At 37.0% G+C, this 15,501-nt stretch overlaps 1 protein-coding gene across 1 annotated transcript; it reads left to right on the top strand.

The window, feature by feature from the left end:
• Window positions 1-9,991: 9,991 nt before the first annotated feature.
• Window positions 9,992-14,277, top strand: LOC143602306 (transcription factor MYB4-like; the record flags this gene model as incomplete). The annotated part of the gene is made up of 2 exons (XM_077079466.1): window positions 9,992-10,121; window positions 13,769-14,277. Coding segments are annotated over 2 exons (614 nt in total), but the record flags the coding sequence as incomplete, so codon positions are not given.
• Between the last annotated feature and the right edge of the window lie 1,224 nt (window positions 14,278-15,501).

Raw genomic sequence — 15,501 nt, 5'->3', positions numbered from 1 at the left:
CAGGTAAACCGTGAGTAGTCATCAGTAATAACGAGACAATAAGAGCTGCGAGAAAGACTCAAAACATGAACCGGACCAAAAAGGTCCATATGCAATAGTTGAAAAACTGATGAAATGGTATTAATCAATTTTGGTTTATGAGTTTTTTTGATGATGTTTACCCAAAGCACAAGCCAAACATTTTTCAATAGTAACAAAATCTTTAACGGGTAATCCACGTACCAAATCATTCTATGCAAGACGATTCAGATTTTTCGTATTAGCAAGACCAAGACGACAATGCCAAAGCATGGCATTATGTTCAGACACTTTTGAAAACAAACAGGTTATTTCATCAGGAACATTTTTGTTCATGTCAATTACATAAGCATTATCTTTTCTTTGTGATCGAACAAGAATCCAGTCTTTTGGTATAATGATACCAGGTTTCAAAATCAAGCACTCTTTCTTAGTAAAATGGATTGAAAACTCTTTATCACAGATTTGTGACACGCTCAACAAACTGTGCTTCAGCTCTGGAACAAAATTAACATTTTTGAACTTTAGAACATCGTTACTTACAGTACCCTTTTGCGTGATCTTCCCTTTTTCTCCACCCGCAAAGGACACATACCCACCATTAAAAATTTGAATGCCATGTAGCTGGGATATGTCTCCTGTCATGTGCCTAGAACAGCCACTATCAACATACCAAGGTCTGATGACATTCCTCCATAGCTGCTCCTGCACGAAGTCCGGGATTAATTAGACTTTGGCACCCAGTCCTTAGTAACACTGGGTATACCTGATTCATTTACACTCGTTACGTGCTGCCATAACATATCTTCTCGATTATAGAAAATGGAAGAAGAAACCTTCTTTACCGGAGACTTAGGCATCCATTTATGTTTACCATTGTAAAATTTACTGTTGTTTGTACGAATGGATGGTTCAGTCTCTGATTTGCGTGTAGAGGGAACAGACGAATTTGTTCTCCCAACAGGCCGTGATTTAGAAATCGAGTTAGTTTTTGAAGTTGAATCATGGTTTCTATCACTTCTACTAAACATGTTAGGCTTGGTCTGATGAGGGCTAAACCTAACAGATTTTTTGTAACACCCGTTAATTCTGGTTTCAAGAACCAAAGCTTGTAGAGTATGTATAATTCCGTTTTCGGGACTTAACCGACGTTTCTCGGAAGCCTTTACGTCATCCCGGTACGATAAAGAACCTAACTATTCCTTCCGTTTTGCCTTACACCTCAATCTGGAGGGACTAGAGTGTAATATCTTAAGTTATAACACAACAAAACCCTAGCCCCCCTTGGCTGTTTGCGATCGGAAGGAACATCAAGGCCAAGACCCGCAATTTTTCTTTTTTGCAGCCAATTCTAAACCTTCGAACTTCAATTCAAGGTATGTATTATGATTCCCCAAGTCTTTTTCACGTTAATTGGTCCTTATATTGCGCGTATTGATCGAAAAACGTCGTGTTGTAGGCTAACCGGGTGGCTGCTCAATTGAGCTTTTCCGGGGCTGTTTTGAGTGAGGTTTTCGCATCAACATCTCACTAGGTATGACATGTACATCATATTATAATTTCATGGTCAATGGAGATGTTTAGGTCGGTTAATCGATTTTAGTTCGAAAACTAGGGTTTATCGGGTATAGAACTGCAAATTGTTGAGTTTGATGCGTTAATTGATCGGGTGACCGACCGAATCAGTTTTTACAGCCCTAGGGGGGGGGGGTTTAAGGGCTGTAAAAAATTATTTTTTTGATGCTCGGGGCTGTTGTGGTTAGTGCTTCGTCAAACGAGTCGGCGGTGCGCGAATTTTCGTTTAAACGTTAAAGTAAGAGTTGTAAAAAGGAACCGTCAACCCTATCAACTCGGGTGACATAATCTTGATGAATGAAAAGATTTAAAATGGAATTTGGTCCATTCGGGGCTGATTCGTTTAACAAATGGTTATAAGGTTTATTACACGCGCATTCGACCCGATTTGACTTTTCTTGGGCCTTGGGTCAAACTGTTGGGCCTTGAGCCAAGTTGTTGGGCCTTGGGCCAAGTGTTGGGCCTTGGGCCAAGTTGTTGGGCCTTGGGCCAGTTGTTGGGCCTTGGGCGGCCCATTAGGCAAGAGTGTTCTTACGGTCTAGTTTAGTAACGTGTTGTGTATAATTTACAGGCCCTTGCTTGTGATTGTGCACTTAGGGATTCCTATCTCGTTGCAAGTGTTCGATTGATTTCAGGTGAGTTCATGATGCCCTTTTAACTCTTTTACTTTTGGGCTAGCATGCACACCTAAATGTTTTCTTACATGATGAAAGGTTTTAAACGAATTTATATAGGCTTGCTAGCATATGGTAGGCCTTGGGATGTTAAATATATATATATATATATACATTATTTCTTGGCCTATATCTGGCGATGTTTTAGTCGTTTCGACTACTGATGTTGTGTATGCCTACTTTGTGTTTGCATGCACTGATGTTACATGTTTGGGTTGTACGTTTGCTCGACCCTGATTTTATACATGGATGTTATATATATATATACTGTGATATATATAGAGATGTAATTGAAAGGATGTTTACATATACATTTTGTTTATGTATGTATGAGGATGTTTAGTTTTCGGTAATGATGATTTGATGGATGCACCCTTTTATTTTTTTAAACTTTTGGTATGACTATCATAACTATTATTTACTGATTTTATTTACTTAAAACTTGAACTCACTCAGCTCAAGCTGACTTTGTGTGCATGTTAGTGTGAGTTTCAGGTTAGGAAGAGGATGCCTTATCGCTTGGACGTGCACGAAGCTACTTGGACGGTGAAGGACATACGGGAATTGAAGTTTTACTATTAAACATTTATTTTTGAAAGTTTTTATTTAAAGATAACTATGTTGATTTTGGGCAAAATTCCCGGGTTTTGGGAACTTATTTTTATTATTTATGTTTTCCGCTGAATTATACTCTGAATTGCTTATTTTAATGAAAATAATTGTTTTTAAGTTTAATTATTTTACTAGTGTTTTGAATGAATACCAACTGTGGGGTTCCCGGGGTTCGGGGCCTTACATTTTTTCTTGTTCCAATCACCGTCAGAGGGATTGCCTTGTGATGCCCGAAATTTCGTCGATAGGTATCACGAGGCATATTTCTCTGATAAAATCCATAGTAAGGAACATATGGACAATGTGGACAGTTTCTAGCAATATGACCAGGAATCCCACAATTATAACAAGTTTGACGTTTTATATAAAAATCATTGTGGTGAACCTTTTGTTTTGACCTATTGTGTGGGTCAGGTCACTTAGCTTGATGTTTACCATTAGACATGTTGTTCGGTTCAACACCCTTTTGTTCATTTGAGCATCCCTCTTTAATGAACTTGGGTGGTCGGTAGTTTTTAGCAAATTTTTTATTTTAATTTTTCTTATTAAAAACCACATCATCAGATTTCACAGTTTTAATAGAATTAACCACACAATTGTCTTTGCTCTTAAAGCCAGAGCCCACACAAACAGTCGAACTAACAGAATTCAAAACAGGCAGTTTTAAGGAAACATCAGAATTAATGTCTTTATTAAACGAAACACAAGAGTCATCATCCTCATCAGTCCATTCCTCAATAATTACTTTCTCTGCACATGAAGCAAACACGTTAGAATCGTTCATTCCTGAAATGGATACATTTGTATTCACAGGATCAGACTTGTCATTCTTATCTTGTTTACCGTACTTCATGCCCTGTACTTTTTCTTCCTGTTCTTTGGTGACAGGAAGCCGAACATAGTTGTCATTGTAAGGTGGGGGTACCCGACTATATCCTATACCCTCACCTTCATTTTCCTTCCACCATAACTGATTATCAATCATTGAACTAACTAATTTACTGGAACCCTCGAATTTTTTGAAATCAAGTTCAGCTCTTTCAATTTAGTATTTAAATTCGAAATCTCTATTTTGGAGGCTTCCAGTTTAGCGGTTAAGTCAGCAACTTCCTGCTTGGCATCTAGGTGGTGACAACACTTATGCTGAATTCAGATTTAAGCTTAGAAAAATCCTTTTGATTTGCTTCTATTTTATCTAAGAATACTTTTTCATTTTTCTTAAGTTTAAAATTTTCAGATTTCACTCTTTCCATGTCTCTAATCAAGTTATCATTGTGGAGTTTATATAAATTAATTTTATCAACACAATCTTGAGAACATGGTTGAAAGCTTACCTCAGATGAGCTGGGAGGAGTGAAGGCCATGAATGCGAATTAAAGTTCCTTGATTTGCTCCTCAGCAGCATTTTCTTCCTCAGCATCCTCAACGTGAGCATAATTGGCGGTCTGATTGCCAATGTTGAGAGCAGCCATCTGATCATCACAGGAAAATTGTTGAGTAACCAAACCTCTTTCACCATTGCCTGAACTACCCCCAACTTCTCCTCTAGCATTTCCCACTGGAACCAGCGACCGCTCCGTGTTTCCTTCCTTTGTTGGGTTGGTACATTCACGAGCAAAGTGACCCGGCTCGTGACAGTTGTAGCATCTCAGAGTGTCCTTGTTAAAACCCACTTTCGGATTGTTTGGCATATTCCAATTGTTCCTTCCCATTCTTTTAGTGAATTTCTTGGCCCGAAACACTGTCATGGCGATTTGCCAAGAGATATCCATTTCTTCAACATCATCTGGATGGATTTGATCAAGCTCAGCAGCAACTACAGGTTGAACCAGATCACCAGCTAGAAATGCATTGTAGCAGTTCATGAACCCCGCCATTAGAGCTATGTTCTCTTGAGTTTCTTTCGGGATAGAGGGAATCTGACTAGAGTTCTGACCAGGAGCAACGCCAGATGACAGAGGCTTACCATTATCAGCCGGAGATTGAGCACATTTAGTGAAAAATACTGGAGCTGGTTGAGGTGGGATGGAAGAAGATTTGCCCTGAGTGGACGTAAACATTTGGAAGTTTCCTTGAGGTGGAAGTTGCTGAGTGGCCTTAAACATTGAGAAGCTGTCTTGTGAGATGAGGGCATTGTTGGAAGCAACGTTGTATCCAGCTGCACTATAGGAGTTTGCATGGTTTATTGCACTTTGCTTGTCATCCATGTCACATGCCTTAATAGTAGCCATCATCTCAGAAATAGACATTCTGTTGAGATATTTTGTCTTCTTGATAACAACAACATTCATATCCCAACTTTTGGGCAGTGAGTTCACTAACTTCTTTTATTTCAGAAGTTGCCAGATAGATGCTTGCAGATCTCATCTCAATCACAAGAGCTATGAACCTTTGAAGTTGAGTTTCCAACGACTCTCCCAAAACATGATTAAACATATTGAATTTATGTCGCAGCAGGTCTTGGCGACTTCTCTTCATGTCTTCGTTTCCTTCATACACCTCAATTAACGCCTCCCACGACTCCTTAGCAGATTGAAGTTCTCTAAAACCCAGAGCAATCTCAGGTGAGAGTGCCATAGTTAAGGTTGAGAAAGCCTTTTCATCCTCTTCAATTTTAGCAAGATCATCATCATCGTGCATAGCAATAGGCTTCACAATAACTTCAGTTGAGTTCTCACGTTGATACGTGATGATTTGGGGTCCCCTAACTATGCTTCTCCAGATTTTTGCATCTTTCATCTTAACATACTTCTCGAATCGAAATTTCCACTCGCTGAACCCCTCATGAGACAGTAGACGAGGCACACGAGTGGTGGTCCCCATTATGGAATCCAGTTATTGATGGAGTGAAGCATTGGATGACACATTACTGTTAGTTAATTGTTTCATTTTAGTTTAATCAGTCCAAAAGTAATTTTAAGTCAGAAACACTCCAAAGTCCAATACACAAACCCCAAATCGGATTGATCAGGCCCAACTAAGTTCACAGTTTGCTTTGACCGAAAACAAGCTTTGACCGAGAACTGAATGCGTTTACAGAGAACCAAAGTTATTGACCGAGTACTACAAGTGTTGACCGAGAACCAAGAATCTTGACCGATAACACTATTCCTTGGCCGAATACTGATTTTAAGCCGGACACCCTTGTTTAAAGGCTGAGAACTATTAAGTGTAGCCAAGAACACTTAAATCTACCTGAGAACTGGATTTATTGATTAAGATTTGCAACTAACTGAATCTCGTGAATTATGTGATTCAAATTTGTTTCCAAATTGACCAAATCTCTAACCAAGAATAAACCCTCTTCTTCTTCTTTGATTAATAACTCGTCGGAAAACAACAAAACCACCAAACGATTAGATCATGAATCCGTTGATATCACAATAACGAGCCTGAATAGGTCTAAGGCTCTGATACCAATTGTAAGTCCCGTGGAGGATCTTTCAATATGATATCAACTGATCTTGATGTTGGTGCGGAAATCCAACACAAGATGATTCAAGAACAAATAGCAAGAAGACACAGAACACAAATGACTGCTTCAAAACACACGTTATTATTAACGTCGGGTGCTTAAGCACTATACTTACAATACTCGTCTAATACACCAATTATACTAGACGGGCAAAACCACCAACTGAACCTCTCTTTAAAACCTATACAAAGAGATCTATATATAAGGTAGCCAACATACTAGCCCGACAAAAGCCCAAAGCCCACCGAGATCCTTATGGATCTCGGTTTACATAATACACCCCAAACTAAGCCCAAAGTACAAGCATAAACCACAAAATATAGCCCAACAATGTAGGATTTGGTTCATTTCAGAAGTGTTTCTTAGAGCAAGAAGTGTGAGAAGAGATTATAACCAATCACATGATAATTTTTTTAATTTCTTATTATTTAAATAAAAAGGTATTTTAGTAAAATATAAAATGTTTTGTTTTGTAACTCATACTCATAATGGTTTAATTAATGTTAAATTGCTGACAAATGATAAGTTGTTGTTATTATTATTATTATTATTTATTTCATATAAAATTTGAACAATTAAAATCCATTTGATCTAAAATCATTTTATTCTAACACATGGCTAAATAATTTTTTTTATTTGATATATAATGTGAAGTTTTTTTTTTATTTTAATCAACTAATGTAGTGTAGGCTTATCTTATGTAATGTAGATTAAGTTACGTAATCTAGTGTATGCACAGTTTTCAAATTTTGTATAGTCATAACTAATGTAGTGTAGACATATCATATATAGTCTTGGAAAAACTAATATAATGTAGGCTTACTTTCAAATGTTGTGTAGTCATAACTAATGTTGTGTAGATATATTAAATGTAGTGTAGGCAAAACTAATATAGGGTAGGCACACTTTTAAGTGTTATATAGTCATAACTAATGTGGTGTAGAAATATCATATGTAGTGTAGGCAAAACTAATGTAGCGTAGGCTCACTTTCAAATGTAGTGTAGGCACTCTTTCAAGTGTCGTATAGTAATAACTAATGTAGTGTAGATATATATAGTGTTGTGTGGGCAAAACTAATGTAGTGTAGTGTAGTGTAGTGTAGTGTAGTGTAGGCACACTTTCAAATGTTATGTAATCATAACTAATGTATTTTGGACATATTTAATGTAGTGTAGGGACACTTTCAAATGTTATGTAGTCATAACTAATGTATTTTGGATATATTTAATGTAGTGTATGGACACTTTTAAATGTTGTGTTGTCATAACTAATGTCGTGTAAAAATATCTAATGTAGTGTATGTAAAACTAATGTCATGTAGTCACTTGAGACAAGTTGGAGTATGTTTTTATGTATCTTGTATATGTATTAAACTAGTATTAATCATCTTATGAGCATTAATTATGCTAGAAAAGATAACCGACGAATTTATTAATGCATGGTTTAATTAGGCCAACACCATAAAAGACATGTATGCCCTTTTTAATTAAAAATATGTCAAAAATATGTGTCTTTATTTACGATAATGCCATTTATATTGTTGACCATTGATTAAACACAATCAATGGTCTAGATTCATTTCTCGCACTTCTCGCTATAATATCACTTCTCGCATGATCCATCCCACACATATATATATACTAGTTTGAGACCCGTCTATTATACGGGTAGTTCGTGAAAATACAATATTTAATAAATAATCGATATACAATAAACAATAAACCTATTAAACACTATTAATACACAGTCGTTATACAATAGTATTTAAAACATTTTAAAAATAAAAGATTATAATTATCAAATATTTAAAAAAAAATATGAAGTAAATATTAAATTAATAAATTTTGAAACATAAATTTTAAGAATGGTAAATATTATTTTACTATTAAATTTGTTAAAAATGATGAGGTTTAATATGGGAATGACAAGTGACAAAACTTGTAGCATTTTATTAGAGAGTATAGATATATGATTGGTCACTGATGTACGTGATCACCATTAATGGTTTCACGGCACTAGTGAAATGAGATATGAGAGAGTGTTGTTCACTGTCCTTATTTAAATGAGAAGGGTACCACATCGAATCAGTGAGAGGTGCTCACTGATCCATAGCCTTTGACCTATCAAAAGTATATGTTTTGTTTATTTTTCAACTTAAATTACTAGCATTATATTTTAATTCAAGTTTAAAATTGTTAGAATATGATGCTTTCTACTGCTGCTCGATTGCTATATAGCTAATTAATAATTACTATGATAGATAACGTTGTGTATATTTTCCAAAATTATGTCTCGTAAACAATCATCAGCTTGTTAAAATTAGCTTTGTTTTGTTTATTAGTTATCACAATTATCTTCATTTTTTCTTAAGAAAAAAAAATTATATACAACAGCCCATTGTTTAGTATGCTCTTTGGGCATCTGAACCCTCGAAGAAGTTCAATCAATAAATGACAGAACTAGACGGAAATCTCAGGGGTAACGTTTCAAAAAAAAAATTTCTTCCGTATTTTATACAATATAAATACTTTTTTTACCATATTTAATACAACAACTGAATATTTTTTTTACCTTATTTCATATAATGATTTTTTTAACCTGTTGGACCGATATAATCATTTTATTGGAATTTTCGTTTTAAAATATTGCTAATAAGACTTCGTCTTTTTATCTTCCAAGTTCCTTAATTTAAAAAAAAAACAAAATTTAAACCCTATAAATGCTTAATCAATTCCAAATTTCCAATTTACATTGTCCAAATATCGAATAAACCATAATCAATCATTCAAATATTTGATTGGCATAAAAAAATCCAAATTAACAATATATACAAACAAATTAACAATTACAATTTTAGATAAAAGTAGAAGAATACTTAAACTGAACAAGTAGAAGTCAAACCGTGGACGAGAGACTGACGGAACACCGGCCGTTGTAGCGTGGAGGTCCCGTGACCGGAGGAGGGCAACAGGGGGACGGGGCAGCATGGGGTGGAAGCAGCATGGGCTAGACAGTGGCAAAGTGAAAGTTTGTTTCGTCGAATGTTTATGTTCAGGCTGGTCCAAGTGTTCAGGCATAAGGGAACAACAAACAGTGGTTTTATTTTGTTTGAGCTTTAATTTGATTGTGCTTTAAACCTTAATTGGGCTTTAATTGGTTTTAGCTTTTAATTTGGTTGCGCTTTAAACAAATAAGGGTAACGTGCTATATTTTTTCAGGGGTAGACAAATACGAAAACGGACTAAACAAAAAAAATTTGTACTACCGACAAAAAATTAAGAGGCAGCTAAGTCCGCCTAGCAATCAATAATAAACAGTTCAGTAGAGATGAAAGATGAATGACCAAAATTATCAAAGGTCTATAGATCGAGAGTGAAGAGAAAATTAGTGCGGTTGATGTAGAAGGACTGAAGTAGTCAATCTTGAAAGACTACCAGGTAAACATTGAAAGTTGAAACCCAACATTATCAATCCGTGACCTGCTGCGCATGCGGACAAAACTTTTTGTTAGGACTGAAGTAGTCAATCTTGGAAGACTACTAGGGAAACATTGAAACCCAACTTCGGATCTATGATTATGTGATATTGAGATAGCATGATTTCTTATAGTTTCTTAATTTGTTGTCTTTAATCAGGGTTATCGAGAAGCGGGAAGAGTTGTAGACTTCGGTGGATGAATTATCTAAAGCCTAACATAAAGAGAGGGAACTTCTCCAAGGAAGAGGAAGAAATCATACTACATTCTCACTCACTTCTTGGCAATAGGTATGCATAGATAATAATCAATGGTTTAATTGATTATTTCAATATCCATTGGCAAACCAACTTTCCTCTGGTATATCTATCAAGTACGTAAATATATATAGCAGCTAAAATTTATCCATCTTCACATACTCATTTATCGAGTCCCTAATTTCATTAATAATTTATCGACTGAGTTTACGTATGTTTCAATAACTCAATTATTACACATTAAAGTGTAAACATGTCACACCCGGCCCTGAGCGGCGGAAACAGCCGGGCGCGCGCGAGTGGGAATTGATACTTAAGCACGAGCCATTGCAAACATTCAAAGTAAGATTTTCATCGCGCATGAAAAGTTTAATACAAATACATTACATTGTTTAAAATTTACATAAAAACATTCAAGTATAATAATTGTTGAAGATTTCCACGCCATATCCCCATGCGCGGCGGGAACAACCACGCGCATCGAAGGGATAGAACTAAAATCTTCCAAAAAGCTAGTTTAGATGTTCAGCGTGAGGTGCTCTAAGTGTGACTCCATGCGCTACCTAGTTATCTCCTGAAAGACACGTAAAAACATTTGAATCAGTATAAACTGAGTGAGTTCACAAGTCTTAGTAACTTGATAAATCGAATTGCATCATAATCTTGATACAAATCATTCTGAAACGTAGCTCTGATACCAATCTGTCACACCCGGCCCTGAGCGGCGGAAACAGCCGGGCGCGCGCGAGTGGGAATTGATACTTAAGCACGAGCCATTGCAAACATTCAAAGTAAGATTTTCATCGCGCATGAAAAGTTTAATACAAATACATTACATTGTTTAAAATTTACATAAAAACATTCAAGTATAATAATTGTTGAAGATTTCCACGCCATATCCCCATGCGCGGCGGGAACAACCACGCGCATCGAAGGGATAGAACTAAAATCTTCCAAAAAGCTAGTTTAGATGTTCAGCGTGAGGTGCTCTAAGTGTGACTCCATGCGCTACCTAGTTATCTCCTGAAAGACACGTAAAAACATTTGAATCAGTATAAACTGAGTGAGTTCACAAGTCTTAGTAACTTGATAAATCGAATTGCATCATAATCTTGATACAAATCATTCTGAAACGTAGCTCTGATACCAATCTGTCACACCCGGCCCTGAGCGGCGGAAACAGCCGGGCGCGCGCGAGTGGGAATTGATACTTAAGCACGAGCCATTGCAAACATTCAAAGTAAGATTTTCATCGCGCATGAAAAGTTTAATACAAATACATTACATTGTTTAAAATTTACATAAAAACATTCAAGTATAATAATTGTTGAAGATTTCCACGCCATATCCCCATGCGCGGCGGGAACAACCACGCGCATCGAAGGGATAGAACTAAAATCTTCCAAAAAGCTAGTTTAGATGTTCAGCGTGAGGTGCTCTAAGTGTGACTCCATGCGCTACCTAGTTATCTCCTGAAAGACACGTAAAAACATTTGAATCAGTATAAACTGAGTGAGTTCACAAGTCTTAGTAACTTGATAAATCGAATTGCATCATAATCTTGATACAAATCATTCTGAAATGTAATTCTGATAGCATCATTAAAACACATGCTTGGTAAAACATAGTTCTATCAAGATATTCTGATAAAATCGTTCCGCGGGTTACGCGCGAACATTACTGGGAACTGTGCTCGTCTATGCAAAGTGGCGCTGCCACTACGAGCTAAAATAAGTAATACCGTCCCGCGGTTTGCGCGCGAACGTTTCAGGAACATGTGCTCGTCCATGCAAAGTGGCGCTGCCACTACGAGCTAAAATAATAATTCCGTCCCGCGGGTTACGCGCGGACGTTGTGCCGGAAAACAAGGCGCTCGTCCATGCAAAGAGGTGCGACCCCTACGAGCGGGCTCAAACCCATAGTACTGCCCCATGACCATACTAGGCACTCGTCCATGCAAAGAGGTGCGACCCCTACGAGTGGGTGGATCAAACCAGCAGTCCCTACCCTTAGAGTTCCAATGGTAAAGTGATCACTTACTCGAGTTCTAGCGCACATACATCGAAAACCTTAGATAACCGTTTGCATTACTCATCATGAAACATAACTTAAACACATAATCGCTTGCATAACTTGTAAGTATACCATGATAAAACATTATTTAAGTACGTGTCCCTCGCCCCGAAAACAGTTTAAAAATAGTGAAAACAGTGAAAATAGGGGCTGTGAGACTCACCTGTGGTTCTTGTTAAGGGATTAATCGAGATTCGGGTTTTCTTGGTGTTGGCCTCGGAATCGAAGGTCTAGAATACGATTAAATAACAAGTATATATATTAAGATCAAGAAATAGGAGAATATAAGGGTTGGATAGTAGGTCTCAAGGTTATATTCTCGGCTTACCTAGTAACAGGATCGGAGCTGGAAACAACGGATGCTTGGGAGAGGATTAGTGCAAGTTTGTAGTTCTTTGAAGTGGGTTTTGGGTGATAATTTAGGTTACAAATTTATAGGCAAACTCAAGGGAACACAATCCCTTGCTTTAGGGGATTGAAATCTTTTCATATCTAGGTGTAATGATGATAAAGTATGGAAATTATTATTGTTTATTTAAAAGTGGAGGAGTGGACAAAAGATCTTGATTTGATTTGGACAGGACATGCAGGTTTGGGGTTGGTGAGAATAGGGTGGCTGACAGTTGACTTTTCATGTTACAGTGTGCCTTTTTCAGGTACTTTTGTCAGTGTACAGTAAAAAGTGGAAAATCTCTGAAACACGCTACTGTTTCCTTTTGGGCGGGAGTAATCTCCTTATGTCTGGAGAATAGACTAAGTGTTCTGTGCGCATCACTTTGTGCGCATAGCTTTCTGCGTGAAGGACATTTCTTTGCTGCGGGTAGGTGCGTAACCTTCTCGCAGTTGGGGATATTGAGTTTCATTTGTAGATTCTCCAGGTGGTCTTGGTATTTCAACATAGTGATCAGTCATGTTGAAGTCAATTCCTTCTTGGAGCTTCAGACAAACTAGCTCTCAATGTTCCCGCCATGCGGGGAGGTTAGTTCCCTTCCGCACGCGCATAAACGATGTAGGATGCACCCGCCTTAGCATCATGCGGGATGGTCAACCCATAGACAACATAACGTTTAAGTTACATGAAAACATAAAGCCAAAACATTCACGCATGGCGCATATAACATATGCTCACGCTGGTTCTTAACATGGTGCGCTCGCGCAGGTTGCACATAACAAATGCACGCGCTGACTAACATGGCGCGCTCGCGCAGGGCGCACATAACAAATGCACGCGCTGACTAACATGGCGCGCTCGCGCAGGGCGCACATAACAAATGCACGCGCTGACTAACATGGCGCGCTTAATATTTACAATCACCTAATTATTAGGTTGATTACTTAGTTTAAGGGATTGGGAATTTACCGGGTGTCACAAAACAAAAGACATTTCAGACGTAACCGATGGTTAAGAAAAGTTGTTTAGTGTGTACATGATTAGTGGGATAAAATGTAACATGTGTTGTCTTAATCACTTGCCGACAAGCCTGTCTAACCCACGTTTATTAGTTTAATTCCAAGGAATTTATTTAGATTCTCTTGAGAATGATATATAGTAGATTAGGTGTAATTAAATACTAATTTATGCGCTCGTTTCTTTAATTTATTCACAGGTGGTCCGCAATTGCAACAAGACTTCCTGGTCGGACTGATAACGAAATCAAGAATTACTGGCATACTCATCTCAAGAAACGTGGGACACACAACATGATGCATGAGATTGACAGCCCAAATAATTCAAACATATCATCAACGTTAGAATATTCCAATGATATCGATAATACACGACATCATGTTAATCATGTAACCGATGTTATTGTGACTCAATCGTCAGTGACTTTTGAAGATGATAGCTCTTCCTCTGCTAGTACTACTTCTTCCATAGAGCAAGAATTTAACATCAAAAATAACTACTATGATATAGGATCCCCAGGAACCGTTGAAGATCTTCAATTGTTTTGGAAACAACTTTGCCCAATCGAGAACTTGGAGCATGGAAACAATCATCAAGACCCGTTTTCTGGTTCGGGTTTTCAAGATTCATTACACGATCCAGTCGGTTACTACACCTTATATGATCATGAGTTTGGCTACTAGAGAATTTTCTTAGAATGCATCCGATCTCGCGTTTAGGTGGTACTAAGTTGTAAGTTGTTGGTATATGTAGGAAATTTGGACCTACAACTTCAATCTTGTACATTTTAGAGGTCTGAGATGTTCAAGTTTTTCCTTTCGAGTGAAATGCATTGTACATAGAAAAAAGGGCCCGCTCAAAATGTTGATTATTTTAATATATCTTTTTGTTGTGTCTTTTGGTGACTCTATTATTATTATTATTATTATTATTATTATTATTATTTATTGTTAATCCACTACTTGTAGTTTAGTGATAGAAAGACTTGAGTTTTTCAGTAGAGACCTAAGTTTGATCCTTACTTGTATCACTTTCGATAGATTATGGCAACGAATGATTTAAGCTATGTCTTGTGAGGTTGTCAGTTCAAATCCCGAGCTCACTTGGGTTTTCGTCCCACTGTGTGTTACGCCAGAGAGTTATGCTCTTATGCAGCACAACGACTGTCAAGTGGCAGCCGACTGTATGGTTTCTTAGAAGAACGCCCAAGCCAATCTCTAAAGCTAATATGAGCCCAATTAAGACAACATAATCTGGCCAGAGTGGGACAACAAAGCTCTCAAATTAGCGAGTCCGGTGACCTAAACACAAAAAAGAAAATCGACGTTATAAAAAAAATTATAATTTATTGTTATTATTTACACAATAAATACCATAAAAATGTAGAAAATTTTATTCGTTTATATTTTTATCGACCTTGATTATATTACTTATTTTATACCTCGTTAATTTTTTTTTATAAATGCATAGCCACAAAGCCATTTATGTAAATTCATAAGTTGGTTTTATAAAGTCCTAAAAGTATTTTTAATGATCATTTTAACTATGAACTGCTAATTAAATGCTAGATACTCGATATAATATAAAATTAGCGACCATTGAGTCAATATCTATGTTTATCTTGATCACAATTCTTCCCCGACCCTTGCAATAGCTTCCCACACATCTACCATACCACGTACATCTTACAATAAAGTTGACCATGACTTGTTATTTATATGCACTTCCTTGATAACCCTTGCCTATAGAGTTGAGTAGTCCTAGCTTTTTAAAAGCAACCATCATCTAGGGAGTAAAGCGAGATTGGATGCTTTGAGACGACCCAACCCAATACCATCCAGAACCCCTCACGTAAAGTTCTTGCTTATTCATTAAAGATCATTGAACCTACTTAGGAGCTTTTCAGAGAGAAATAATAGATTGGTGACTATC

This window comes from Bidens hawaiensis, unplaced genomic scaffold (genome assembly GCF_021521415.1).
Source record: "Bidens hawaiensis isolate Kalapana, Puna unplaced genomic scaffold, B.hawaiensis_p1.1 tig00058335_1, whole genome shotgun sequence".
In the NCBI taxonomy this organism is placed as follows: Eukaryota; Viridiplantae; Streptophyta; class Magnoliopsida; order Asterales; family Asteraceae; genus Bidens; species Bidens hawaiensis.
The sequence above is the reverse complement of the archived record's forward strand: the minus strand, read 5'-3'. Positions and strand labels throughout refer to the sequence as shown.